The 26404-nt window shown below is 46.9% G+C and overlaps 1 protein-coding gene across 3 annotated transcripts in view; it reads right to left on the bottom strand.

The window, feature by feature from the left end:
• Positions 1 to 22464, bottom strand: part of UBE2QL1 (ubiquitin conjugating enzyme E2 Q family like 1) — a 34425-nt gene extending 11961 nt beyond the window's left edge. The window contains exons 1-2 of one of the 3 annotated variants that reach the window (XM_054715248.1): positions 21189 to 22462; positions 19988 to 20191 (exon numbers count right to left, since the gene is read on the bottom strand). In XM_054715248.1, the coding sequence (XP_054571223.1) occupies positions 20141 to 20191; positions 21189 to 21959 (822 nt within the window). In that variant the 5' untranslated portion in view covers positions 21960 to 22462 and the 3' untranslated portion in view covers positions 19988 to 20140. Of the gene's footprint in view, positions 1 to 19987; positions 20192 to 21188 lie in introns of those variants that run through there. The other 2 variants (XR_008555892.1, XM_008161803.3) reach the window with 2 other exon arrangements.
• Between the last annotated feature and the right edge of the window lie 3940 nt (positions 22465 to 26404).

The following is a 26404-nucleotide window of genomic DNA, read 5'->3' as shown; positions in this document are numbered from 1 at the left end:
TTAGTGCTGGTGGTAAAACCAAGTCCTTGCTCTACAGAGTTCAAGGTTCCTAGAAGACAGGAGACAGCAGGGAGGGTTTAAGATGGACTGCAGAATACACAGAGAAAATAAATTAAAGGGTGCTTAAATTCTGAAAAGGAGTCCACGGAGCTGGGAAGAGGGGGATGGCAGTGCTTACACATTATGTTAGGTTCCTCCAGGAACCATCACGCAGGACTGTGCTAGCCTGTTCTCAGGTCTAGGTGGAAGACTGGTGGAGATATTTGGGGATATTTGAATGAGTTCCTCTACTCTTGAGTAAAACAAGAATGCATGCAAAATGCAAATAGGTGAGCAAAATTGTTTTCAATAAACCTTGTGATGAATCTGATATATCACCAAACTCTTAAGTGCTTGGTTTAAACAGTTTGATCAATAAAATTACCAAATAAGAATTATTTTCTGATGTAATATAAATTAATGAGTAAAATTAGCATATAAATGGAATTAAGGGCTTTCAGAAAGCATCCTACATCTGAGTTTGGGAAGGGCATTAAATTGATAAAAATAACTTTGGATAAAAAATGCATCAACGTGGGTGTATCAGCATAAAAACCAATTTGATTAAAACATATTCACAATAATTTTGATCTCAGTCAGTCCACCAGTGAGGGCTTCCAGGATCACTAAACCTCAAGCTGTTTTGTTTTAAATAATCATCAACCAAGCATCCTTTCTCCCTTTTGGTTCACCTGGAATGTCTACCCTGCCTACCCCAGGCCACTTCCTCTGCACCCTGGTTTTGCTCAAAGTCTTCTGTCTCTGCAGGCCCCCAGGCCAATGCACAATGTCCCTTTTCTCAGCTACCTGCTCCAAGGGCTGAGATGACTCTGAGAGGAAAAGGCAGCCCCAAACCCTGGGCAAAGCAGAGGAGAGGAAATACTGAACCAGAGAGAAGCAACAGGATGAGTGACTAGTCCTGCGTGGACAGGGATATTTGAGACAGTAAAGGCTGGAAAGAAAGGAGAAAAGAGTATTCTCCGAAATCTTGGCCCAATTCAGGGGTGTGGCTTGGAGTAGGGCGCAGAGTACAGAGACCATGAGAAGGAAAAGTGGGACAAAATGTCACCAGGTGCACAGGAATAAAGAGGCAAAACATAGCGAATGCTCAAAAATTTTGCTAAAAGCAAAGGGAAAAGCCCAGAGCAAGCAAAACCAGGAGAAATCCTTTAGTGGAAAGAAAAAGGAGAGAATGAAAAAGAAAGGCAATTATTATTACTGGGAAAAAGTAGAAAAGAAATTCTGGGAAAGCTAAGAAAAACAAAGCTAAGAAACAACAATTCTGAAAAACTTAAAGCTCATGAGGAGGAAGGCTGCAGGAGGGAAAGGGGGCTTAGGAGATGGAGAAAAGTTCAGTTCCTCAGGGATCTGGAGGCAGCAGGAGTCAAGGGACCAGGCCTCGGGACAATGATGGGAAGATGTGAATTCTAAGATCAAAGTCACAAGAGGAAAAGAAAATAATCTAAATTAAGATGTGTTTGGGGGAAAAAAGGGTACTGTTTTTGGCTGAATAGTGTTTCCCAGTTTTTATATGATGATATCGTAATCTCCAGCACCTCCAAATTTGACTGTATTTGAAGATAAGTGTCTTTACAAATATCATTAAGGAAAAACGAAGTCATTGGGGTGGGTCCTAATCTGAATTGACTGGTGTCCTTATAAGAAGAGATCAGGACACAGACAAGCATAGGGAAGACCCTGTGAGGACAGATGACTGTCTACAAGCCAAGGAGAAATGCCTCAGAAGGAACCAACCCTGTGAACACCTTAAATCTTGGAATTTCAGCCTCCAGAACTGTGAGAAAATGAATTTCTGTTGCTTAAAGTACCAGTCTGCATAACCTTGTGATCCCAGCAGCCTTCCAATAGTAGTACAGGCAAATTCAGGCTCCAATAAAAAAAAGCCACAGATGACTGATGGAAGGAAGAAGAGGTGAGAGAGGGAGAGGAGGAGAGGAGGGAAGGAGAGAGAGAGAGAGAGAGAGAGAGAGAGAGAGAGAGAGAGAGAGAGAGAGAAGAGAGAGAAGAGAAGAGAAGAGAAGAGAAGAGAAGAGAAGAGAAGAGAAGAGAAGAGAAGAGAAGAAATGTGGGGAAGGGAGAGAGGGAGACTGAGAGGAGAACACAGTAGCATAGAAACCTCCAATCAGGATAAGACCACAAAGAAACCAAAAAGAAGATGTTTATAGACCAATTCTTTAAATAACACCCTTCATGCTGAAATGACAAAATAAGTGCCAAACCCTAACATGTTGATTGGTGAGCTGGGGACAGGGAGCAGGGACCCGAACTCACTATCTCTTGGACTCTGAACTCAAGCTTCCACCCAGTGTCCACCTCATTTATTTTCTGGAAAATAGTAAAACAACATTTCCAGGGCACATGATTTAAAACACAAACTCATAACACCAATTCTCATATTTACTAAAATATGATCAATAAATTCAGTGTTTAGATAAATTCAAGTCACATGGGATGCACATGGTGCTAGAGGTGAAATTATTTTGGCACTCAGTGACAACTAGACAATGCCTGACTTTTTGACCCAGTGTCATTTTGTTGCTAAAAATGTCCACTTTCTCGACACTGCAATTACAGTGCATGCAACACCCATAATTTTTCTTTGATGATTCATGACCTTGTGGTACCTGAAAGTCATCAACTCAATTTCACTCTATAATAGCTGTGGAGTGCTTGCTTGATGCAAGGTCTGGGCTAGTTCCTGCAAGCCCCAAATGCCTGCCTACCCAGAGTCCCAACAAACTGCTCCTCCTGTGGGTATGTGACAGGGAATAAAAACTCTATACTACTCTGATTTGACTAACCATTAAAAGACACTCACACACTAATGGTTTCCTTATTAACATACTAGAGGCCCGTTGCACGAAATTCGTGCACAGAGGTGGGGGGTGTCCCTCAGCCCAGCCTGTACCTCTCCAATATGGGACCCCTCGAGGGATGTCCGACTGCCCATTTGTCGGACATCCCTCTCACAATCCAGGACTGCTGGCTCCCAACTGCTCGCCTGCCTGCCTTCCTGATTGCCCCTAACCGCCTCTGCCTGCCAGCCTGATCATCCCCTAACCACTCCCATGCCAGCCTGATTGATGCCTAACTGCTCCCCTGCCAGCCTGTTTGCCCCCAACTTCCATCCTCTGCCAGCCTGGTCACCCTTAACTGCCCTCCCCTGCAGGGTTGATCGCCTCCAAATTCCCTCCCTTGCAGGCCTGGGTCCCTCTCAACTGCCCTCCCTTGCAGGCCTGATGCCTCCCAACTGCCCTCACCTGCTGGCCATCTTGTGGTGGCCATCTTGTGTCCACATGGGGGCAAGATCTTTGACCACATGGGGGCATCCATATTGTGTGTTGGAGTGATGGTCAATATGCATATTACTCTTTTATTAGATAGGATAGAGGCCTGGTGCAGGGGTGGGGGCCAGCTGGTTTGCCCTGAAGGGTGTCCTGGATCAGGATGGGGGTTCCCTTGGGGTATGGGGCGGCCTGAGCAAGGGGCCTGTAGTGGTTTGCAGGTCAGCCACGCCCCCTGGCGACCCAAGAGGAGGCCCTGATATCTGGAATTTATTTACCTTCTACAATTGAAACTTTGTAGCCTGGAGTGGAGCCAAACCTCCTGCTTGCTCCATGGCAGGCAGCCATTTCTCTTGGGGTTAATTCACCTTCTATAATTGAAACTTTGTAGCCTTAAGTGGAGGCCTGGGCCTGGCCAGGGTATGCGGAAAGCTTTGCTTTCTCCATTGCCAGGGGCAACCCTGGCCTGCTCTCTCCAGCTCCATGGCTGCCGCCATTTCTGTTAAGATTTGTTTACCTTCTATAATTGAAACTTTGTAGCTTGAGTGGAGGCTTAGGCCTAGCAAGGGCAGGTGGAAAGCTTGGCTTCCTCCGTTGCCTGGGAAACCTTTCTCTCTGTGGCTGTAGCCATCTTGGTTGGGTTTATTTGCATACTCGCCCTGATTGGCTGGTGGGCATGGCTGGTGGGCATGGCTTAGGCATAGTGAAGGTGTGGTCAATTTGCATATTACCCTTTTATTAGGTAGGATTGCAGGCATCAGAAGTTCCAGTTCCAGCTTGTACAAGAAATGGCCTTGACCATACCTCAGGTGATGAGGATCACCCAACTGCAGGGATTTGGCTAGCACTGACCAATTCCTGTATGCTGACATTAAAGATCATATTGGGACTAGCAAGGACACTGTCTGCATATCCCTAGCCCCTCCCTGTGATCTCTTTGTTCTGCTTTAACTTTCCCTCCCTATAAAAACCCCTGCCTGCACTGAGATGCTAGATGGGCTTTGCAACAAGAGTCCCCCATCTTTTCAGGTTACCTGCACTTGAATAAACCTCTTTCCTTTTAACCAGCACCTGTCTCATGAGTTGGCTTTCTTGGTGACAGGCAGTTGAACCTTGATTTCCATTACAGGGAGTTATTCCCCCTGTGAGGAACATCCAGCCCAGCTGGGTTCAGAGACACAGCACAGCTTCCAAGAGGAAGCACATGCCAGAGCAAGCTGAAAGCAGAGTGCTCTGGGATTGCACAGAGAACCTGGGCAGAGGGAGGAATAGAGGCTACAAGGAGAATGTGACCTGGAGATGGGTCTGGTGGGTGGGATTCCAGTTGGGGATTTGGTCTTGGGGTGCTAAAGGGGCAGCTAAAACATTCCCACAGCAGCTCACTAAATTCTCACCAGGACACCAGGCAGAGGGACTCTTGTTTCAGTTTGCAGAAGAATAATTGGGGAAGAGAAGGAAAGGGCAGATCTGCTGCTAAGACCCTGAGAGCTGATCTCCCTAGTCATAGTCAGAGCACTCACTACCTTCTCCCTCCCTACTGTCCAGGGACCAGAAGGGGGAGTTGATAAGAGGAGCAGAGGGGGTAACAGGGAGTAGAAAAAAGAATGGGGCATAGGTGGGGATGGAAGAGCAGAGGGGAGGACAGGGAGAAGAGGAGAGAATGGGGGAGCAGAGAGGATGATGAGGAGCAGAAGAAGCAAGATTAGAGGGGATGACAAGGAGAAGAGGGGAGGATGGGGAGCAGAGGTGAAGAAGCGGGAAAGAGAAGAGGATGGGGAGTAGAGGTGTGGATGCGTAGCAGAGAGGAGGATAGAGGACAGAGGGGAGGATGGGGAGCAGAGAGGAGGATGGAGGACAGAGGGGAGGATGGGGAGCAGAGAGGAGGATGGAGGGCAGAGGGGAGAATGGGGAGCAGAGGGGAGGATGGAAGGCAGAGAGGAGGATGGGGAGAAGGAAGGCTACTTCAGGGCCTGAACAGCAGAGGGAGGCAGCTGGTAGTGAGCAGGAAGGTGATAAACACATACATAGAAAAAACAAAGGTGTATTATTAGGTAAATGCTCTGCACAGGGGAAAAAAAGAAAGATTTGAAAATGGGGAAAAGATTCAAGGTTCCACATTCACTGAAGTTAAATACGGGTTAAAGTGCAAGCATGATTCATGCTGTAGTCTCAGAACTGGTGTTAGGTTCCTGCAGTGATTCTCAAGCAGGAAGTAAGCTGGGGGGTCCTCCAGGTGTGGCCTCCCTGACACGGAGTTGCTGTGTCCTGGGTCATGAGGGGCATAAGAGGCATCCCAGAGTACCTCACAAAGTGCTTGTTATAGGGACAGTGCAGCATCTCTCATGGGCTCCACTGTTCACTTCCAGGACACCGGAAGCAGGTTGTGAGATAGCAACTTGGAGCGTTATATTTTGCCAATTTTCTGGTTTCCTGTTACAAAATTAAAGTATTCACTCTATGCAGACACAATCAAATTATTGTCTGCCACTTCACTGTATCTAAGAAAACTAGAAAGGCAGTTACATTTAAAAAGTGCCTGATTCTGTGACCTCCCCGATAAATCGCACATGAGGTTGATATTATTATTATTATTATTTTATTTAAAATATATTTCATTGATTTTTTACAGAGAGGAAGAGAGAGGGACAGAGAGCCAGAAACATCGATCAGCACATCACCGGGGATGTGCCAGCAACCAAGGCACATGCCCTTGACCGGAATCGAACCTGGGACCCTTCAGTCCTCAGGCCGAAGCTCTATCCACTGAACCAAACCGGTTTCGGCGAGGTTGATATTATTAATCCATCCAAGGTGAGACGTCATCAGGGCACAGGACTGGTGGCCCTTCAGAACTCTGAATCCCTCTGACTGCACCTGCTTAAAACGCCCAGAGCAGAAAACAGCTGCACCCAAGTCAAAAGGAATCTCTATTTCCCAAACATTGTCAAGGCATTTAAAATCTGACTGGGGGTTGCCTGAGGAGGTGTGTGTGTACTTAGGGCAGTGCGCCCACAGGTGACATCAGGATAAAGGGGACCTTTCCAGACCTGCCTGCACCAGCTCTGTCTGAGCCTCCCTGTTTGCTCTCTGGCCTCATAACTGTTCCAGTCCAGTTCTAACTCAGAAGGGCAGCCAGAAGTGGCCAAGAACCCTCACACATGCGACACTAAAATCAGCTACTTCTGATAAGAGACCTTCAATACCTTACAAGCAAACAAACCAATAGAATGTGTGTGCCGGAAAGGTCCACGGGAACTGATTGGGATCTGGTTTCCTGTTCTTTTCCATTGATGAGATGGAAAACCTAAAGTTCCAAAGAGTAGAGGCTACAGGAGAATGTGACCTGAGATGGGCAACTGAAATGATCTCCACCATAACATTCGATGACAGCTATGATCTCACCACCCTGACTTTGGAATTTTTGTCTCCTATAGGATTTTAGATCTTTTGAAGCTTCCTTGTTCCTATCTCAGAACTTAATACCACAATATATTGGGAAGAGAATTTACTCTGAATGGCAAGGGAATGCCAAATGTTATTGTGGCTCAATAAAACACATGAAAATCTGGGTTTACTGGCAAATGTGTGCAGTTTGTCTACTTTTCCCAACTCTGCTTAGTATCTGATTGTACAAAAATGAAAAGTTTAGAATATTCTGGAAAAAATTCCACTTTAAAATCACAACTCAAATGTTAAGCCTGATTGGGTTTTGAGGGATTTCAGATCAATATCCGGCTCCTGGTCCCTGGTGGCCTGACTGCAGTCCCAGGTCCATAGAGTGTGGGAGGAGGTATCAGCCACACACAAGACAACGTTTGCAGTCGATAGCAGCATGAAAAAATGGAGGGTGTCCCATCCAAGGCCCTCTACTGAGGAAATGCTATGCTTCTCTCCATCTATTCAAGGGGCTCTTTCTTCTCCCTTCCAGTCACTACCAAACCCATGTTCTCTCCCTAGACTTTCTCTAGGATCACTGTATTATAAATTTAACATATGGTGTATGTTCAAGGTTTCCAAGAGTAAAAGTTTTAAAGGATTTATTCACCCAACCTCAGAGTGAAACCTTCTAGGATATTCTGAAGTATTTTAAAAATGCTACCTACCAGTCAATAGTGTGACTTACTGACTTAGAAGACTACCTGAAAGTAGTGAAATGAACGAGACTGGCAGGAGATGAAAAAAATGAGGATTGTGTACAAGGGACCAATAGTCACTGTAATTATGTAGAGAAAAATAACATAAAATATAAAATGTTAAGTAGCAAATAATGGATGATTTAGAGATTCATGGTTTCGAAAGGTAAGATTATCTATGAAAAATTCTTTTATCACTCACTCAAATTATGCTTGACTTATAAGGCTAGTTAATATCACTGCATTATTCTTCTTAAGACCAAACAAATGACAAAATAGCAGTCTTTCACTGTAGGTTTAGAAGCCAAAAATGTCAGAAGCTTTTCCTTGTGGCCAAGATCTTGAAACTGACAGTCAACAGTAAACATGTGTAGGCATTAGCTCACAGACTCTAGAAATGTAGGTATAGGCGTCAATTAAATGTTTTAATTGCTTTGGTTGCGAAATAGCTTATAGTCAAGGACTAACAAAGTTGGTCATATCCTGAAGGCCTGCCTACAACCCAAGTTCCAAAAATGTTTAAAAAGTACACTTTGTTTGAGATATTAGAAAAAAAATGTAGCTACTTAAGCACAAAGCAACAATAGCTTAAACAATAACAGTGATCACAAGATGTTTAGTCTCTGCCTTCGGTTTTAAAGATAACATCACTGACACACAATCATGAGATGTTTTGCAGAATCCTGGTTCCTCAGTCCAGTTAGATCACCGACCACAGTGATGAAGGCTCCAGACAAGATGATGTCAGGAACTGAATCAATCAGGCTAAGGAAAACCACTGAAGCTTACACAAGAACTAACCAGTCAGCATCACCTGAGGCCCTAATCCCTAACCCTCAACCTTTGCATTTGAAAATCTTTGATTAAAAATCAGCAGGGGTTCAGGTTTTAAGGGATAGCTTCCTGTTCTCCTGGCTTGGTGCCTTGCCAATAAACTGCTTTAATTTCTCCACTGCAAAACTTGGAGTCCAGTGTTTGCCTCTGCTGCATGTTGGGTGGTCGGACCCTCTTCAGTTTGGTAGCCTTCTTAACATTTCCCTCCATGTTCTGGGGCAACTTAACTTAATGGTACAGTGTGGAAGTTTCCATCGAATATATGGAGACCATCAACAGGAATTTGGATAAGGTGTATTCTGTCCTGAATGCAAGCTGAGCAAGGGCCATCTCTTACTTCCTGAATCCTGTAACATGCTCACCCAGCCCTTCGTGGCAGACCATCCACTCTCTACTCAATGGTCTCTCAGACTTGGGTATTTGACAACTTCTCGCTGATGCTACAACATGAGACTATATAGAGGAAAGAAGATGCCCCTTGGAGATTATCTCAGCCTCTCATTCCTACTGGAGATGTGTGGTCTGGTTCAATAATATTACTGGCAGGAACTCATGAAGGAGACACTTGCCTCATCCCCCGTGTGCGAGCAGCCTTGTTCTGCATGCAGGCATGCCTCCCTGTCTTGGGACTCCAGAAAGCCATGCATGTGCAAGTGCTTTGTGAATGCAAGCTTTGCTCTGGGATGTGGGGTCTGATTTGTTCTCATCAGCCTGTCTCAGTCCCAGGCCCTTGGCTGGCACCTGCTGGCCGAATCCTCACTCCTTTCTCCACCCAGACCCAAGCCTCTTAGATCTGCTTGCTGGCTGTGTCCTTCATACGCTTCCTCCCACATTCGGGTTTTCAGTCCTGGGCCTCGGGTGTCTTTCCTGGTTGGGTGTGGACCAAGACCACATTCTGAACTCCCTGAGGGTTTTCTGGCCACAGTCATGGTGGGACCATCTATCACCTTTTTAACAGGTCTGAAAGGGTTAAATGATAGTCACCTGCCCTTGTGCAGTCTACTGGCCCGTGAAAGGCAATAAAGTCAGGTGCTGACTAACAGAGCCTGCTGGGTTCATCCTTTCCAACTAAGCCCACTCACTTATCAAAAGGGAGAGCGGCAGCCTTGGAAACTCCAAATGGTGTGTGGTTGGGGCCAAGTTGTGACTTGAGGGCCTTTAATATTTCTCTTTGGATTGGGCAACTGAAATGATCTCAATCATAAGATTCGATGACAGCTAAGTAATTAGCTTGCAGGAAAGAGACACAAATAACTGTGAAAAACAACCTGAGCAATGCTGCTTAAATCTGTTTCTATTTGGTGACTATGATGCTAAAAACATTACAGACCTAAAGCAGTAGTTATGGCAACACCACCCATGAATTTAGATATTGTTATAGACTCTCTTCCACGTAGATGATAACATCCCTTCTTAGAATGATCTGCACAGCAGGCTGAGAAACAATGGGGACAGGATGCTTCATGCCTCAATGATCTCAGATGCTGGATTTCAGATTTCAATATTGCTAAACTATGGGAAAATCACTGTGAATACAACAAAAACAGCATAAAAATTCTGGAGGTTCAATGAGCAGTATACCATTTCCTCTGGTTGTGAGAATGCCGTTCTACCCATTTGAGTCCTAAGACGTAGAAAAAATGCTGGAGACATCTAGTTGCTCGCCTTACCCTAGATGAGGGGCCAATGTCCAGGGCCCTAATTAGCTATTAAGAGAAGAGAGGCAAGCACTGTGGTACTGGAACAACCTATCTAACTGATAATCAAGACGGCTACTAAGTGACTAACAGGCAGGAGCATCCATAGTGTGGAGACTGAAGACGAAGAGATGGTTCACGTTCCAGGTGTGACAGAGTGGGATGGAGTAAGATTTCATCGTGCTACTCAAAATGGTGTGCAATTTAAAACTTATGCATTGTGCGTTCCTGGAATTTTCCATGTAATATTTTCAGACTGAGGTTGACTACAACCGTGAATAAGGGTGAACTATTATAACTACATTTCCTTTGAAATCCTGTGGATTTTATCTTATGAATTTAAAAACATTATTCTGAGGAGAAGCCCACAGGTGTCCAGGTGCTTAGAGGCTGCGCAGTCCTCCACGTGACCCTGTGGGGGCCAGACATGGCAGGAGGGGCTCTGGGGTCTCCTGCTCCTCTCTGACTGATCTTCGAGAATAACGGACAAGAGGCCTCCTTCTCTCTTATCTATGAAAAGGCAGATGCCAGGATCCTCTTTTAAGTAAAATTACTAAAAATAAATCACCCTAATCCAATCCAGCAGTGTTCAAAGTCACTTTTTATTAGATTAGCTTTATTTATGAATTAGAATTATTTCCTTTAAGCTTTATGTAATTTTATTGGTTGACCCTACAGTTAGAGAAACTGTCTTTTACGAGCTAAGATTTTCCAAAATCCTACATTATAAAACTGATCAAAGGCAAAACAAGCAGGTCTGTGAGGTTGGGATGGCAGCGACCACCCTGAGCAGCTCATCTGCATTAGATTTAGGCCATTTTCAGTCTGGACACAGGTCTTCCTTTCCCCAGAGGGCCCTACACGCAGCTATGGAGGCTCTGCCTACCAAGGCCAGGCTGGAGGGCGGCTCTGACCCCATGGACAAGTTCTCCCACACACATGGGCTGCAGAAGAAGCTTCCATGAGAAACAGTCTCCTTGTCACAAAGTGAGATTAAAGAAATTATGATTATCCCTGCAGGCATGGCTCAGTGGTTGAGGGTGGAACCTATGAACCAGGAGGTCATGGTTCGATTTCCGGTCAGGGCACAGGGTTGTAGGCTCGATCCCTAGTAAGGGGCATGCAGGAGGCAGCAAATCAATAATTCTCTCTCATCATTGATGTTTCTATCTTTCTCTCCCTCTCCCTTCTCTCTGAAATCAATAAAAAATATTTTTTAAAAAAGAAGAAATTATGATTACATTAGTATTTTGTTGACTTTTTAAAAGTTATATTTAAAAACATAACATTAAACTAGCTATGTTTAATTTAAGCTTGTAAAAAATTCAATTGAAATTTCTTCCATGATACTTCTACTTTTCCCTGGCTGGAAACAGAGTGGAGTAGGGTGTGTCATTAACTGTGAAAGACCTCGGCACAGATAAATCCTTGCAGCAATTCATATTTATTTTATACAATGACATCCCATTCCTGACTGGTGGAAGCAAAGTGGGTGCCCAGCTTGACACCCAAAAATCACCCTAATGCATATGTTTTGGTAAAGCAAAAATAATTGTTCTAATAATTATGTCCAACTTTATGTAATAGTAATAATTGCTATTATAACCAACTAGAGGCCTGGTGCACGAATTTGTGCACCAGTGGGGTCCCTCAGCCTGGTCTGTGGGACTGGGCCAAAACTGGCTCTCTGACATCCCCTTAGGGGTCCCAGATTGTGAGAGGGCACAGGCTAGGCCGAGGGACCCCACCGGTGCATGATCGGGGCCAGAGAGGGATGCAGGAGGTTGGCAAGCCAGGGAGGGACACCGGGAGGACTCCAGGGTATGTCCAGCCCATCTCACTCAGTCCTGATCCGCCAGACCCCAGCAGTAAGCTAACGTACCAGTTGGAGCATCTACCCCCTGGTGGTCAGTGTATGTCATAGTGACTGGTCAATCAGACGACCTGACACTTAGCATATTAGGCTTTTATTATATAGGATGTATAATCAATTCTGATATTTGGAAATGTCTGAATTTCAAGATAAAAAAAATGGCAAGCACCCTCTTAACAATATTTGTCTGGGATTTTTGTCCTCCAATTCCCAATTGAATACATTTCAACTTTAAATGTAATCTAATCCATTGTAACATAGTTTTTCCTTATCTCTCTCATCAAAGAACTCTTTAAAAATATTGAGAATGCTTGCCAAATATTGTGACAGAGAATTAGTATTCATTTTACAGAAATTATTTTTAAAGAAGTAATTTCTTCAATCTGAATGATTTTACCAATGTAGCCATTATGTTCAAAAAGCATTTTTCTCAAGTTACTTTCAGAATCTTTAAAATGCCTTTCCCTTTTGTGTATCAAAGAAATAAAGCAGTAATAATTACCTTTCTCCTACAGTCTGAAAGAATTAAAACATTCTTGCATTTCACATAATAGGTATGATAATTTATGGTGAGTTTGGACCATTCTAGTTGTCCAACTTTGCTGATAATTCAGTACTGTGTGTTAGATTTGATGGATACATTATCTTTCTTTGTGGCAAAACCAAGAACAATATCGTTGCCAAACCTCCCCTGAGGTGCATTGGGACCCCTGGGAACAACCAAGCTGCACGTGCTACTTGGTGGGGTGGCTTCCACTTGTCATTCCCACAGCTCATAGCACCAGGTGGCTCTGGCACTGGACTGCCTCATGGCGACTCAGCTCTGCTCTTTACTAGCCATGTGCTTCGGGCATGCCTCAGTTTCCTCCTCTGTAAGATGGGAATAACAACAATGCCCATCTCATAGGCTGTTGCAAGGATTTATCTTAAGATGGGAATAACAACAACGCCCATCTCATAGGCTGTTGCAAGGATTTATCCATAAAGCATTTTGCATGGCATCTGATACATGTTCACTATCTGATGTTGCATTGTGAGAGGGGTCAAAGCTAAGGGATGGGGCGTCTGCTCAGACTAGCAATCTTGAGACAGACGTTTATTCGGCACACAGGGCGTGTCAGGCATTATTTGAGGGGAAGGGGAAGTACCATTTAAGTATGTAAATATAATCTACCAGGCTAAGCCTAGAAATGAAGGTCTTCCAGAAAATGCAGAGGTGGTTCAGAGGAGGGAGCCATTGCTCGATTGCATGAGTGGTGAGGGGCTGTTTGCAGAGGGTATTAGAGCACCTCAGCAGGGTTCTGAAGGATGACCAAGGGCTCCCCTGGTGTGTGGGGAGTAAGCGCTTTCTGGGTGGGAGCACATCTGTGAGCTAAGCAGGGGTGGAGAGAACCAGCTAGTGTGGGTATTCTACGGCTGGAAGGGGCTGGTGGGAGAGGGACCTCCGTGGGGGCCATGGAATAGAGGAGTGCCCCTATGGGTGGGCATCGTCGGAGACTTGGGCTCTATGCTGTAAGGGTCACAATCAAGGGTATGAGAATGCCAGGTCTGCATTTTAGAGGAACCAGGAAGGTGGTTACCTTTCTCCTACAGTTTGAAAGGGAGGGTGGGAAGGGCAGAGTGATGGGATAGGGGCAGTGCAGGAATCCAAGCAGGAGGTCACAAGTATCCACTGAGTCGGGAGCAAAGGGTGGGCTTGACAAACATGGAAGGAAGCATCCCAGTTAATTCTCTCCCTGACCACACCTAGGCCTGCTGGGGGGAAACAACCTCTTTTGGTTCTCATGCCCTGTCCTCCTCTTTTAGTTCTTTGCCACATGATTGGTCCCAGATCTGCTTTGTCCCCTGACTTTCTCAGTCTTTGGTCCTCCTGCTCATCTCCGCTTGCTTTCTCCTGGCATCTCCAAATTACCCAGCCTGGGAGATGGCCAAAAGGAGGACGAAATAACACACAGAATGGGGAAGGGTCATCCCGGAAATGCCACTGATGTGGATATAGTACCCAAGTCATGGCAGACCCTCAGCAAATGGGTGCGGAATGAATGAGTGAATGAATGAATGAAATGTGTGACAATGAGGAAAAAGAAACAAACCTTATCTTAGTTTGCTGACTTCCTGGTAGGAAAGTGTAGACATTAGAAACATTTCTGCTATTATGAGAGCTTTGTGTATTTTGAGAAATACCTGCTCTTCCCATTTATTAGCATGAAACAATGTTGAGAAAATTGGCTAGCCCTCAACGGTAGAGTCAAGTCCCACCCACCTGTCAGTAGAGGTTTCCCTCTGGGAGAGTCATACGGAAGTTTGAAGATGCTGCTGACCCCAGGTTCCTACCTCTCCCAAAGTCCCTGTGTACACACACCCACATATATTCAACGAATGGGCACTTACCCGAATACCAAGCAAACCGTAACTGTGAAGCTGCCTGCTGTGTCAAAGACACATGAATGGGTTTGTGTTATCCCCACTGGGTAGTCAGTTCTCCGTGTCAGGCACTTTATGTGTGTCTATTCACACCTGTGTGCCTAGCAAGTGTCTGATACATGGCAGGCACCCCACACCTTGCCATGTGAATTAGCTGACTATCCATAGTTCTGGGTGGTCCGTACTCCAGTCTTCCCAGCTGTGTCTAATGAAGAGCCAGTGATCTGTCTTGAACACATGTCCTTTTGCAGGGTTCGCACCTGTTTTGATCTATGCATACTGTCCAGGGAGGAAGGACTTGGCTTTATGATGGCAGGACTTCAAGGGGGCTCCATCAGGGTTGACAGAGGACAGCGAGTCTAATTAAGGTGGAGAGGGGAAGGTTAGGGGGGTTGATTATACCCACTACCACCTGAGGCTCCCTGCCACAGCTGCTGTGTGAGGCCACATCCCAGATGGTGGAACCGGAAATGATGAAGAATTACTGGTCCAGTGTGGCTTTTTCCATCCTGGTCTCCCCGTAGAATCACAGAGGAGCTTTTCCAACAAGCCTCTACCAGGCCTGATCCTAGACCAAGGAGTCTGAATCTCTGAGGGTAGGGCCCTGGCGTTGGAATGATTTACATTCCCCAGGGCACCTGGTTACCACCAGGCGAGAACCACTGACAGAGAGGAAAGGAGTTACACCTGTCACCCATCCTCCTTCTCCCTTCTCACTACCTTATCAACACAGCGAAAAACGAGGACTCAGTTTTGAAATATGGCTCAAAGAGACCACTGTTAGTGGCTGCTTTAATAAATAAGTAAAATCAGCCATCCCCAAATGATATCTGAGGCTGCCTTTCTGAATCCACACATACCTGTTCCCGGGGCTGAGGAGGGACACACTGGGTTGTGGCTCTCAGACTTTAAATTGAACGTTAACTCTGTCCATAGTGGCACTTTCCATGAAACAAACAAACACAATCCCCTAACTGTGCTGTTCCTTAAAAAGAAAAAAAACAAGCCTCTCACACCCCTAATATAAATCAGAAATGCATTTACATTCTCTTCTGGCAAGTTTAGATTCTCAGAAGTCGGCAACTCAGGGCAAAGCAAGTCACTACTATTAGTAACTGTCCCACCAGCCTGGAGAGGAGCAGCGCCAGAGAGCAGAGCTGCCGGCCGCCAAGTTGGCGTGGGACTATTTTAGGATGCAGAGTCCTGTCTGTGTCCTCCTGCCTGTCCTACTTGATAGCAGAACAAGCTATTTTTTCCTCTGAACAGTCAAGCACCTGGATACCTCAAGCTGCAGAGTCATCATGGTGGGTAAATCTCTCCACTACCTACTCGCGGCACAGAACAAACCACACAGTGACTCATAGAACCCCCTCAAGTCCACTCTGAGTGAACACACGTGTCACTCACCTGGGATTATCACCGTTTGCGCTCTAGGTTCTCCAGCCTCCCTCTAAAGGGGAATCCATCTGTCTGTTCCAAGCTGCACTCCAGGTTGGCCTCCTGACCCTCCTCAGTGTGGCCCTGTGTCCACACAACTGCCTTCATTGTCATTACTCTGCAAACCAGCACAGCCTCTAAAGCAGAGGTGGAGAACATTCAGGCCACGAAATCATTTAATCTGGGCCTGCCAAGGCATTAGGGGTGAGTTAATTAAATGTTTGACCAAATACAGCAGGCTAATTTATAAGTTGATAATTTTGTATGGCCCGAGAATGATGTTATAAATATCCAAATGGCCCTTGGCAGAGAAAAGGTTCCCACTCCTGCTCTAGAGAAACAAGGGATTAAGCTGGTTAAGGAGTTCCTGTTTGGGCTCCTTAGGGGCTGCATTGGGTCCTAACAAAATTCATGTTTGGAGTCTTATCTAGAACGTGACTGTATTTAGAGGCAATCAAGTTAATTATATTGATGAGAATAGGCCCTAATCAATATGATCAGGGTCCTTATGAGAAGAGATTATGACATAGACACGAATAGAAGGAAGAAGTGTGAAGAGATATAAGGAGAAGACGGTCTACACGCCAAGGAGAGGCCTAGAGATTCTCTCTCACACCCTGGGAAGGAACCAGCCTGCCGGCACCTTGAGCCCAGACTTTTGCCCTCCAGAAATGTGACACAGTAAGTTTCTGTTGGTGAAGGCCCCCAGTCTGTGGCATTTTGTTACAGCAGCCCTAGGAAACTAATACAGGGTTTTTACACATACGTCAATTATAACAGTTTAGAAGCTCATACATTTTAAGAACCCAAAGCGCTGTTCATCTTCATCATATTTTCTGATAAGACCTGGAGATGCTGCAGTCACAAGTAAAATGCTGTTTCTAGGCCTCGTACTTTGGAAGAAGTCTTGAAGATGGCCGTGTGTGTGCGTGTATGTGTGGGTGCGCACACGTGATTCCCAGTGACACCCATGGTACAGATCCCTTTTTAAGGCCTACATCAGTGATACATGTTATGACCAAGGTGGGCTGCAGAGCCCTTTACCTCCTCATTGCATTCTGACAAGTGGCCACAACTGCCAGTTTACTTTACTCTAAAGCCTCAGAAACTGGTGGTGTCAGGAAAACATAACTATCCTGGCACCACTTACCAATTTTTTAAATTCAAACACTGAGATCTGAGGATGCTTCAGTCCTGTTGTTCTCAGTCTTCTGCTGATAGCTGGCTGCACATCTATTTTCTGCGGACAAAAAGGCTCATCATTGCAGGTCACAATTCAGAGGCTACTTGGAGAGTGCCCAGTGCTTAGGTGGGTGGGCTTGACTCTGTCATACCTGAAGCTTTTGCTGTTATGGGTTGATGTTCACGGCCTTGCCACTCACTGTTGGTATTAGAACATGAAGTTGTATTAATGTTACCTGACTGCGTGGAGCAGCGGTTTCCTCACCTGCACATTGACCATCGAAATAGTAGAACCAAGTGAGGTGAAACAGCCTAATTGCTTACTTAGCTGGTCCAGAGCCAGGCCGAGAGCATGCAGCACATGTTAGTGGCTGCCGCTATTATCCTGATCAATATCATTTTCATGGCAAGTCCAGTCCTGTGGTTGGCTCTGAGGGGATACAGAGGACTGAGGAACCGTCTTTCAAGTGCCATCTGGTCCCCTGCCCCTGGCCATATCTAGCTAATTAAAAAGGGGACACTCAGGATGTGAGCAGATGTGAAAACAGAATCCTAAGTTAGTGCTCCCTCAAGTGGCTTTTGCGAAACCTTATGCACACACAACTGCAAGAAGAGGGTCTCTGTCCAGTCCTCCAATTATCCCAGACTTCACACCTGGAGGACAAGCCGGTGAGCTCCGGGGCCCTTCCGGGCAGGACCCTTCAATGTCAGGTTCCCAGTCTGTCCACTGTCATTTCTACCTTTGGTTGCATCTGACTTTGGTTTCAAGACCAACTTCTTACAGCTTTGAACGTTAAAAATCATGTACAGGAGCTGTGGACTGTCTTCTTCGAGTTCAATAAGTGGTGAAGGGTATAAATAATGGACTAACGTTTGAACACTGTCAGCAGTTCATTTTAAAAATACAGGGCTTTTCATGCAATTATAGGAAAGCAAGAGTTACCTAAAATGTCTCTATTAGTCAAAAGAGGCTTTGTGCTGGACAGCAGACAAATAGGCCTGCAAGCATGTCACTGCCTCCACACAGAATACAGCACACAAGAAATTCATGCTGATTTCATTGAAAGCAGCCGCGACCCATCCAGCAGCACACCTGAGATTTTGATAACATGAGCCAAAGAGTCAGGTAAAGGCCTTGTGAAATGACTGAATTGATCATATCATGTGATAAACCCCAACTTTTATTTTGTCCACTAAAAGGTTAAGTTGATCTTTTCATATTGCCAATGAAACCTTTAATATTATTTTACGATTTCTCTAAAGGTATGAGACAAAATCGACTTGGTGTATCATCAATTCAGAAAGGTAAGCTGAGCAATTGTGAAAGGGAAAAAGGAGCCTTTTCTGACTTTGTCACTTAAGAAAAAAATGAACCCTGAAAAGAAATGCCAACAGATGGAGGAATGTACTAGAATGAGTGATTCGTTCTTTTAAAGTAATTACTGGTTTGGTAGCAGTCCTGGTTCTCTTGGAATGCCTAATCAGGCATTTTCCCCAAAGCCTATTACCTTTTACTATGGAAATAATTTGGTAGCTACGGTGCTGCAGTGAGCAACCTGTAGGCAGGGAATTCATAAAGGTAGGAAAGGCACAGTAATGCTCAGGTTCCCGAAACACTTTTGTGCACAGAATCCTGAAACACGAATAACTTCATTTCTCCCATTCTTACATTGCACTTCGAATAGTTTATGTATATTCTACATTCCTCCCTTTTGGATATTGAAGTCAGCGTGGAAAAAGCAAAGAAACTGATTGGAATTTTAATAACTTTGCTGAGTTCTCACCTTCATTTCAGATATTGAATGCACTAGAATAGGTAATATAACACAATATTCTACGTCGGCAAACTCATTAGTCAACAGAGCCAAATATCAACGTTACAACGATTGAAATTCCTTTTGAGAGCCAAATTTTTTAAACTTAAACTTCTTCTAACGCCACTTCTTCAAAATAGACTCGCCCAGGCCGTGGTATTTTGTGGAAGATCCACACTCAAGGGGCCAAAGAGCCGCATGTGGCTCGCGAGGCCACAGTTTGGTGACCACGGTTCTAGGTGAAGGACCCTGAGTTCAATTAGGTAAGATCTTTGAAATCGATACATAAAATATTATTGATAACTATACTGAGGTCTCTGACTTGCAAGTTGTATGCAAGACTTTCCATTTTGATGACAACACAAAGGGTGTGCCTATTTTAAAAGAAGTATATGGGCACCAACAGAACTATTATTCATAGCATTAACATAAACATGGAAAGCACTTAACTAAGACAGGGTTCTTTTTAAAAAGACTTCCTTAGTTTTCATTTGAGATCCTTACTTTCCTGCATCTTTTAAAGTGCAGGCTGTAGTCCAGGTGACCTCTACGATATCTTCCAAATCTAACATGTGATTCTGTGATTCTATAAAACAAAATGATATTCCTTTCCCCCTGATCCCCAAAGTCATCTTCACTGTGAAGAATGAAAAAAAAGGTAAGAGACTGCTCCAGAGAGTTCTGATTACCAATAAATAACAAAGGCATTTCTACAAAATATTCTCCCACATAATTTGTATAAATTCTACTTGAAAAATAAACTGAGACACCCCCCCCCCCGCAGCCACCCCTGGGGCTTTTCTCAATTCATAGGCACCTTACATCAGAGCCAGCATTGATTCAGAATGAACCTCTGACGTTAAACTGTTAAATCCCGCTCACTTCGAGATGTCTTTCCAGACCTGCCACATCCATCCTATTCCTAACTCAAGAATTAAGTGGAACCTAAGCCCCAGAAAAGATGCACTAGCGGGATAGTTACTTGGTAACAACAGACCTCAGTCAAGAATTAAGTGCCCTTCTCCACTAGAGTTAGGATGCTATTTGCTTGGTATCCCAGGGGCTCTGGCTCTAGTGAAATTGGCAGAACAAGCATTATTTGATTAGTGTGAAAGATCCTGCAGTGAAAGAGACAGAGGCAGGTGACAAGGGACTGATCGCTTCTGATACACTGGCTGTAAAAAGACCACATAGAGGTCATTCGAGTCTTCTAAACACAACAATTATTCTTCATAAATCTAGAAGAAGCCCATATAAAAACATGATTTTATTAAGTAACGATTAATATTGATTTCAGGAAAACATCAACCATCTTGAATATGATGAAGGGCACCTAACGTGGGAAGATAAAACCTTCCTGCACCGTCTGCAGCCAGGTGGGAACAGACTTCAGGGGAGTCATTCATTCTCCACTCTCAAGTCCTCTGGGGTTTCTTTTCGGTAAAGCTGCCATCTGGTGCAATAGGTGAGAAGACTCAGGCATCAAACTTGTCCCTTATTTCAATATTTAGTGAAAAATCTTTAGCCCTGATGAAAGATTTAACTACTGAGGAAACCAAAGGAAGAAACAGGTCTGAGAAACCAAGACCTTGAACCTCTACCTCAGAGGTGAAGGTCCTGGAAGGGACAGGTACCAGGCGTTTCCTTGACAAAGTCTGGCCTTGTTACTTACGGAGACACTCACACCTCTGCCTCTCCCGTGAAATTTCTCAAGAGCAAAACTTTCAGCTTTACGCTAGCTGCTGCTCAGGAAAAGCAAGCAGAGCCAGGGGGCAGATTCAGCAGAGGGCGCCTGGGCCTCCGGCAGAGCACCCCACCACAGAGCGCCCACCTGCAGGGCACCCACCTGAGAAGTTGGGGAGGAACCCTGAGTGTGTGTGTGTGTGTGTGTGTGTTGGTGGGGTGGTAAACTAGGTTGGACATATGGATCCTGAGTTACACAAAGTTTCACCTTTAAGGACATTATGGGGACAGGAGAGGGAGAGGTGTGGAAGCGAGAGGGAGGAGAGAGGAGAGTGGGAGAGACTGTGGCTGGCGAGGAGGAAAGGCAGAGAGGGAGGCGGTGATGGGGGAGGGGATGGAGGAGTGGGAAAGAGGATAAAGGACAGAGAAGAGAGGGGTAGACCTGAGGGACACCAGGGGAGGAGGTAAGAGGGAGAGGAGAAAAAGGAGAAGGCAGGAAGCGAGAAAGCAGGAGAGTGCATTCTGGAGAGACAAGAAGTGAGGAGACGGGCGGCGGAGACAGGGTGGGGGGATCAGGAGCGACGGGATGGAAAAGTAGGGAAGGATAATAACGCTTTGGGGAAAGAAGTGGAGGCTCCAAGAAGTCTCCGGAGTCTCCGGTTGGAGGCCCGCTCGCAATAGCAGTCCGGTCCCGCAGCGAGATGGCAGAAGGGGCCAGCTCACTGGGTAGGATCGCGGGCCGCGCGCCCCAGCCCTTCCCCGCTTACCTGGCCCTTGACCAGGCTGGCAGCAAACTGGCGCATGACGGCCTCCACCGTGTAAGCGCTGGACCAGCCGCGCGGCGTGAGCAGCTCCATGCAGATGGCGCCGCCGTCCAGCACGTAGCCGTTCTCCAGGCGCGGGCTGAGCACCCGCATGAACGGCGGCGAGAAGGGGAAGTTGTCAGGGAAGGTGAGGTTGAGCAGGATGAACTCGGTGTTGGTCTCCTTCATGTCCTGCCACAGCACCGAGTCCTTGTCCACCTGGTGCAGCTTCACGTTCCAGTCGAACAGGCTTTCGTCCACCAGCTCCACGGAGATGAAGCGGTCGCTGAGGCGCGCGATGTCCTGCAGCTCCTTCATGAGTCGCCGGCTGCGCACCTGCGTGCAGTGCTGCTGGCGCGCCACGGGCATCAGGCTGCCGCCCGCCGCCGCCGCCGCCCCCGTCGGGCCCGGCCCCGCCCTGGCGCCTGTCGCCGGCTCCCGGGGCCCCCCAGCGCCCGCCGCCCCCGCCGCCCCGGCCGCCGGCTGCGGCGGCTTGTCGCGCGGTGCCAGCTCCGGCGCGCGCTTGCCCTTGCCCTTGCCCGGCCCGGGGCTGGCGTCGCCCGAGCCCCCGGGGGGGTGCTGCTGCTTGTGGCCGCTGCTCTTGCCGCCGCCCTTGCCGCGCAGCGACGCGCTCTGCTGGCCGCCGCCGCCGCGGTGGTTGTGGTGGTGCTTGGGGTCCTCGGTGTCCCGGTTGTGCAGGCGGATGAGCCCGATTTTGCGGAGCAGCGTGGCCATCTTAGGCTCGGCTCCGGCTTGAGGCTTTACTCGGCTCCTGCTGCCGGAGGAGCCCGAGGGCCGGGGCTCGGGGCGCGGCGGCGGGCCGACCACTCAGCGGGGCGCGGCGCGGGCCACTCCGGGCACCGGCTGCCGTGGCGCAGCGGAGCAGGCAGCAGGCTCGCTCTCCGGCCGCTGGATCGCCGCTGTCATATGACGGGGCCCGCTCTGGCTCGGGCTCCGGCCGCCCGGGGAGCGGAGGGAGGAGAAGGCGCGGCGTAGCTGGCTGTCCCCGGGCTGGTCCCTAGGCGCAGACCCCCGGAGCCCGGGTCCGTGGTCCTTTGTGCGTGGCCGCAGCCGGGCTGGCCTGAGGTCGGGAGCTCTGCGCCGGGGCGCGCAGAGTCGCTCGCAGCGCCCCGGAGGCAGCGAGGTGGCAGCGGGCTCGCGTCTTGCGCGCCCGCCGGGCTGTGCCGCGCTGGCGGCTACCGCGGGGCCCCGGCCGCTGCCACTCGCGTTGCCGCCGCCGCTGCGGCTGCTGACATTGCAGAGGCGGCTGCTCCGTCTGAGCCGAGCGCGGCGCGGAGGGGGCGGCCCTGCCGGCCGGGAAAGGGGGGGCGCGGGGCGGAGCCGCGGGCTTGCCTGCGCCGAGCCGCCCCGCCACTCTCCCGCCGCCCGTCTCCCGCGGCGACACGCACTCAGCCGCTGGGGGGAGACAGCGGCGCGCCGGGGCGGCGAGCTGTGGGCTGCGGGGTCTGGGCGCGCGAGGCCAGCCTGCTGGCAGAAGCCTGGGCGAGGGTGGGGGCTGGCAGGAGAAGGGTCGTGTGAGCGCGCAAACGGGACTGTCTCAGACTCCGGTCCTTCCGCCCTTACCGGGCTCGCTGCGCCCCTCGGCCCGAGCCTCCGACCTCACTTAACCTCGTTAGAACAATCAGAAGGGGAAGCATGGAAAGCAGCCTGATTACGAATTCCCTTGGACCAGATGGAGCCTGATGTCCCGCACAGCCGTCCTGAGCCTGCAGGGACCGGGACTAGGGGATCAGTGGCGGGACGCTTTCATAAAGACTGATCTAAGAATCGTGACGGAGGAGGAAGGGGTGGGAATCCCTCCCGGAATCCCGCCCACCCCAAACCTCTTGAAGTCCCTAGAGTTAACCTTAAAGGGTTAATGTGATGCGGAATTAACCCTCTGCCCCAGCGGGCTCCTGCGTTCTGAAAAGGGGTCCCCAGAGGAGGGAACAGTCAAACACTGGTTTTTCACTCCTTTCCGAAAGGATGCGGGGAAACGCGTCCAACATTAGCGCCTATGGGTGCGCAGCCCCGGGGACAGGACCCTCTGTGACCCCAGAGTCCTGGGTATCCACGGCTGACCTCCAGACCATCCGCGGAAAAGGAGGGGAGCCTCCTTCAGCCTGGACGCTTTCCTTCCTCCCCTCCTTTTCTGTCTTTAACCCTTGAAACTTGTTTTTATCTGTGAAAATTTCGGATAAAATGCATGATCAGAGCCTCAGGAGCTGGAACAACCTTGGGAACTGGTGAAGCGTCAATGTTTGCAGGAAGCGCGCTGCCATGCATGGTCTGGAGATCACCTATGAAATATAGGAAAACATTACCCCGAAAAGCTAAATGGCTGAGGACTCTACCTTCACTACTGTTCCTGGTTAGAGTTCAGTTTGGGGAGCCTCGAAGTTTATCAGCCGAGTGTGTTCATTCTGATGCCACCATGATTTTTTTAAAACCGCTTTTATCATTTTCACTTTTCCAAATGATTAAAAAATTCCACTGTGAAAAATAACTCTTTAGGCCACTGTGGACGGACACTAGTAAGGGTCTGGGGTTTGGTTTTCTGGGGTTGTCTACCAGATGTCAGCAGAATCCTCACAAGCTGTGCCAGGTGAGCAGGGGGTGCCTGCATCCTGGCTTGCTGTTCCCTGGAGAGGTGACTATACACAAAGATGCATTTCTGCAGAGAGTGTTTTCTCATGGGTGGAACTGGGTAGTGCAGTGGCCCAGGCAAGACCAGGGATTGGTGATGGAGTCTCAGCTGCCACCGCCTGAAGGTCTATTTGTCTGGATCTCATGCGCTTTTTTGGTGGCTCTGCTTTATCCAGTTCTGATTTTTAAAGATAGGTTGAGAAGGAAGATGAAAATTTTTATCTGTGAAAATTTCACATAAAATGCTTCTTCAGAGCCTCAGAAGCTGTAACAACCTGGGAACCGGTGAAGCTTCGATGTTTGCAGGAACTGCACTGCCATGCATGGTCTAGACTGGTCAAGCCCTGTGATAGTGAGAGGCAGAGATCACCTATGAAATACAGTCTGTCTCTTAAGTACTGTGAGTTCATTTAGCCTGGAGGGAGAAAGGATATGAAAAAGTCCCATTTTACTGGTGAAGAAACTGAGTTTTGAAGCGGCTCAGCTGCTGACCCAGCTCAGTCATGTGCTTCCACCTATGGCCTGGTCCTTGTGCCTCCAGGCCCTGTACTGAGGTTGGCCAGCTGCCTCAAACAGCACACTGCATTATCAGGTCTATGACCCGAAAGCCTCCACAGGTGTAGTGCTCATTGTCACAGAACCAGCTGACCTTGGGTGAGGCTCAGGGATGTTATCTGGCGTGGTTTGGGAAAGGTTTAACTGAAATCTGAAGGAGCTGTCTGTAAGGCCTTTATTTTTGAATGAAATTATTACTAGGGTGATAATAAAATTTATTGTCTGAATGCAGATTTATTTATTTATTTATTTATTTATTTATTGAGAGTGAGAGGATCACAATTAATACTGATGCTAGGACAAGAGGCCAAAGCAGGACTGACTGACATGAGATGGTGGTCATCTTACTTATTATCTACCTATCACACAGCATCTCTCATCAGCTCTGGAAGGGCTAAAGCCGTATGTTAGTTAGAAATTGGGAATGATCTAAAGTTACAATTAGAGGGGAAGCATTAAGTAAATTATACCTACTCCACTTGAGGATATATTACAGACAGTCCTCAGATTACGTCGGACTTGACCTATGTAGTTTCGTGGTTGCGTCACCATCTCCCATTTATTTATTAAAAAAAAGTTCCGTCATTTCAATGTATGTACATATGTGCTTTATGTTTTTTAGTATTTATTTACCACAAGTAAAGGTCAGGAATTGTTATCTTTCTTTTAATTTTTTTTTACTGTTTCACTTCATTATTACTGCTGTGTATGTGCTCCATGTGAGTGACGTAGGTGCTTATGTAGGTGGGTTCCGACTTACAGCGAAAATCACCTTTCGTTGCCCGTAGGAACGGATCTCCAACGTAACCCGAGGACCTACTGTATTCAGCAGTAACTTTATAGTAATAACAATTATATAGCAAAGGACAGTATTTATGATTTACATAATAATGTTAAGTGAGAAGGCAGAGAGCAAAATTATATTCACACTGTAGCTGCATCTTATGTGTCCCATAAGATGAAAAAGATTAAAAATTGATGCCCTAGTCCATTCATCCAAACCTTTACTTCAGTGACAAGAAGGCCTCTGTGGTTTGTAAATTTTCCTATCTCAGAAAATTCTAGAATGTTCCACTTCTATAAACAAGGCATTCGTCCTGTTGGCCACGAGTTTGACATGCTTGATGTAGAGGTTCTATTTTGTTGCTGTAGTTATTCTCTTCTACTTGATTTTCAATTATTCTGAAAAGGAATATATTACAGTTATAATAAAAAATTGTTAACAAACTCTAAAAATTAGCCTTCTGAGATTAAATTTACAATATTAGGACAGTTGAATTGAGAACATTTAGTCAAATAAAAGAATCTCTAAGGACCACTGTGATCTCTAGCTCTTCCTCTGTTCACAAGTAGTGATGAGGTGGTGAGCAGGATGGTTAGGGAATGTCTGTAGAGACATTCAGGGCTAATCTACCATGAACGGGAGAAAGGAAGGGGGTGGGATGTTGGTCGGTCAGGGAATTAATTGCACTGTACCTGCCAATGACTCTCCCATGAGCATTTGAATCAATGGTTCCAGGGGCTAGTTGTCTCCAGTGGCAGTTTTTGCAAAAATATGCGGAACTTGGGTTTTCTCATTTATTCTCTGCCTCAAAGGACTGAAACCCTATTATTCCAATTGATCCTATTTCCCTGTGATCCCCAATCTCATAGAATCTCCAAAGCATCAACCAGACCATTTCAAAAGACCTGTCCCCAATTCACACACATTGTTTAGTATTGATTGGTTGCCTCTCATACACACGCCAACTAGGGTTTGAACCCGTAACTTGGATTCCCCTGATGGGAATCAAATTGGTGACCTTTTAATGTATGGGACGATGCGCAACCAACTGAGCCACACTTGCCAGGGCTATTCTCTTTGGCTGAGAACAACACAAATTTATTATCTTACAGTTCTGGAGGTCAAAAGTTCAGACTTGATCTCACTAGGCTAAAATTAAGGTGTCAGCAGAGTGTGTTCCTTCTGAAGGGTATAA

This window comes from Eptesicus fuscus, chromosome 4 (genome assembly GCF_027574615.1).
Source record: "Eptesicus fuscus isolate TK198812 chromosome 4, DD_ASM_mEF_20220401, whole genome shotgun sequence".
Lineage (NCBI taxonomy): Eukaryota > Metazoa > Chordata > Mammalia > Chiroptera > Vespertilionidae > Eptesicus > Eptesicus fuscus.
The sequence above is the reverse complement of the archived record's forward strand: the minus strand, read 5'-3'. Positions and strand labels throughout refer to the sequence as shown.